General features: G+C 60.9%; 1 protein-coding gene across 1 annotated transcript; it reads right to left on the bottom strand.

Moving 5' to 3' along the window:
* Positions 1-361: 361 nt before the first annotated feature.
* LOC137166242 (killer cell lectin-like receptor subfamily B member 1A) lies at positions 362-2,776 on the bottom strand (the record flags this gene model as incomplete). Its single annotated transcript, XM_067567898.1, has 4 exons — positions 362-485; positions 1,118-1,230; positions 1,690-1,844; positions 2,749-2,776. Coding segments are annotated over 4 exons (420 nt in total), but the record flags the coding sequence as incomplete, so codon positions are not given.
* Positions 2,777-2,780: the final 4 nt, after the last annotated feature.

Below are 2,780 nucleotides of genomic sequence, written 5' to 3'. Positions count from 1 at the left end.
ACTGAGTTATGAGAGTCAGTGGGATGAGTTGGGGGTGGGGGGGAGGCTGGGTCTCAGGACTCCTGGGTTTTATCCCAGCTCTAGGCAAAGGGGTGGGGTCTAGTAGGTTAGAGCAGCAAGTCTGGGAGTCCCATGTTGAGAGCTCAATTCCTAGCTCTGTAAATGACTATTCCAAGTCCATGCTCTGTGCCTCAGTTTCCCCACCTAACAGAATGGGGAAGAAATCTGACTGAGCTCTGGGAGGTGCTTTGAGATCTTCACAGGACAGGCGCTATATTAAAGGGCAAAAGATCATTCATAATGATTTTAATTGATGAAGGAAGGGCCTGTTTCCATTATTAAAGGGCCCTCGATGCCCTGCTCAGAGTGGGACGGCGTCTCGCTGGCAAATCCACTGATAGGCAGAGCTGCAGCTTTCAGAATGAATCTGATTCTCCTTCACCGTCCCACAGCTGTTCCTTTGAGGCTGGCCTAGCCACGGGAACCTGCGGGACAAAGCAGAGGGCCCCTGTCAGCGCGGGTGGGTCGATCACACTCAGTCGCTGGTGGCTCTTGCCTGCTCTAATAGGATCCACGGCCGGCCTCTCCTCCATCTCTGCCCTGGGGGGCTGCCCCCTCTCCACCGCTGTCAGGGGCCTGGCCGGGGTCTGTAACAGCCTCTGCCTGCCCGGATCCCAGGGATCTGCTCCATCCTCATCCTCCTGCTGTGCTAGACCCTGCCCATACCCTTCTACTGCTCCGCGTCTCCTCCCCACCGGGCTGTGCAGATGCTGCCCCCTCCGGGTACCCTCCGGGTACCCTCCTGCCTCCCTGGCTGCTCTGTTCTCCCCTCCGCCCCCTGCCCCTTGCACCGGGGGATCCCCAGGGTTCTGGCCTGGCCCCAGGGCTCCAGCCACCACCTCTGCATTGGGAGACACACAAATCTCTCCGTGCCCCACAGCCCTGCCTGCTCCCGCCCAGCCCCCTCTCAGCCGGGCTCCCCGTCACCCCTCCTGGGTCCCAGCATCGTCTGACACTGAGCCGGCTCCCGCTGGGATCCCGACCTTCCCCCAAACCTCCCCCGGCCCCTTCCGCCCGCAGAGGGGAGGGAAAGTGTTTGACTCAAGGAATCACTCACCGGGTGAGATCCAGCTGGGAGCTGTTCAGCCAGACCCAGGCCTTCTGCGCGGAGGGGACGGACAGTCCGACCCAGAACTGCTTTGACCAGTGTGTCACGTCTTTCAGGAACTGCTGCAGTGAGCGTGCAACAAGCAGCTGGTGAATGTAACGCTCTGGTCTTGCACACCCACGTCAGCCCCACAACTACAGGCTGCCGTGTCCGTCTGGCAATCCCCATGCACAGCTGTCTGTCCATCCCTCCCTTTACATACCTCGCTCGCTCACACCCAGCCCCTGCGTTCCAGCTGAGCTGCGTGTTGCACACACAGAGTGGGGAGGCTAACGATGGCTTAAAGCCTCCTTTGTCTCCCACCCCAATCCCGGGGCTGGTGCTGTAGGCTGGGAGTGTCAAAGCCGCCTATTGGGTTAGGACACCCAGTTATTAACAGTTAATGGGAATGGAGTGTCCAAACACCCTAGGCAGCTGTGAAAATCCAAGCCCCAAAATGTATCTGAATGAGCCCCTTGGCCTCTGTACCCAGGGCCCATCCCTGCAGGGGCAGCTCCAGCGGGATGTTATCGCCCCTTTACCAGCTCCTCCCGGTCCCGGATCACCAGCAGCTGAGAGCCCCTCGCTGAGCAGTCGGCGCGACTCTCGCTCCATGTTTTACTTTCTGTGGAGAACCAGTAGCACTTGTCCCCGCGCAGCCGCCAGTCCGTGGGGCAGAGTTTGCACCCAGAGCCCCCTGGAGAGAGAGAAGCGTCACTAATGCTCTGAGCACCCCGGGCCTCAGTCCCGGCCACCCCCTTCCTGTGGCTGGGGCAGGGGATGGGGGTAAAATGTTTTTAAATCCACTTTGTGCTGCCTGAAATCTGGGGCTGTGCAGGTCCCTGCCTGGCTCCTGGTGTCAGTTAGAGCAGCCTCGGGGCTGCTCTGCCTTATCCACTGCTGCCTTGTGGGCCCTGGGAAGCAGAGAATACCCACAGTGCACTGCGCTCTAGCCACATCCCCAGTCTGCCCCCTGCACAGGGGGCTGGGAGCAGGGCAGGTGCAGGGCCCTTATCCCAGCTTCACATCATCTAGGGAGGCCCATGCAGGGGGTTCTTATGGGGTGTCTGCATCTATTGCAAAGCCACTTTACAGGCCAGAGTGGCCTAGAAGGGGCTAGGACAACGGAAGACGTGTTAGTGGAAATCTAGCTGGGTATGTGGGGGAAGGGAAGGTGAGGCGTGGGCTGAGGAACCCAGGAGAAGAAGTTGGACCCCAGGGCTGTCAGGGGATGGGGAGGGACGGTAAGTCCATGACACAGTCTCTCCGCTGGGACCCGACGCCGCTCTGCAAACGTGGCCATCCCGGTGCTGGATTGTTTCAAAACCCGCCTGTGGGGTCCGCACTTGTATGTACCTGGCACGACCACTAGATGTCGCTGCCCCACACAGTCTCGGCCCAGCCCCACACCCAGCCCCAGCCCAGGCGGCTTCAGTGACAGACGGGCACCAAGTGGGGTTGGGGGGGTGTAGGTGGGTGCAGCCAGCAGGGGGTGGCGTGTCCCTGCTCTGCACCAGCCCCACAGCCTGGGACGGCAGCTGGGTTTCCACGGGCAGCACCCGGGGCGGAGGGCAGCTCAGAGACACACGAGTTGGGGTTACCTGCTGGGCCGGGCTGGGCCGGGTGGCACAGA

This window comes from Emydura macquarii, unplaced genomic scaffold, assembly GCF_026122565.2.
Source record: "Emydura macquarii macquarii isolate MOO-44397 ecotype Brisbane River unplaced genomic scaffold, CSIRO-AGI_Emac_v2 contig_2807, whole genome shotgun sequence".
In the NCBI taxonomy this organism is placed as follows: Eukaryota; Metazoa; Chordata; order Testudines; family Chelidae; genus Emydura; species Emydura macquarii.
This window is presented reverse-complemented; position numbering and strand designations above follow the sequence as displayed.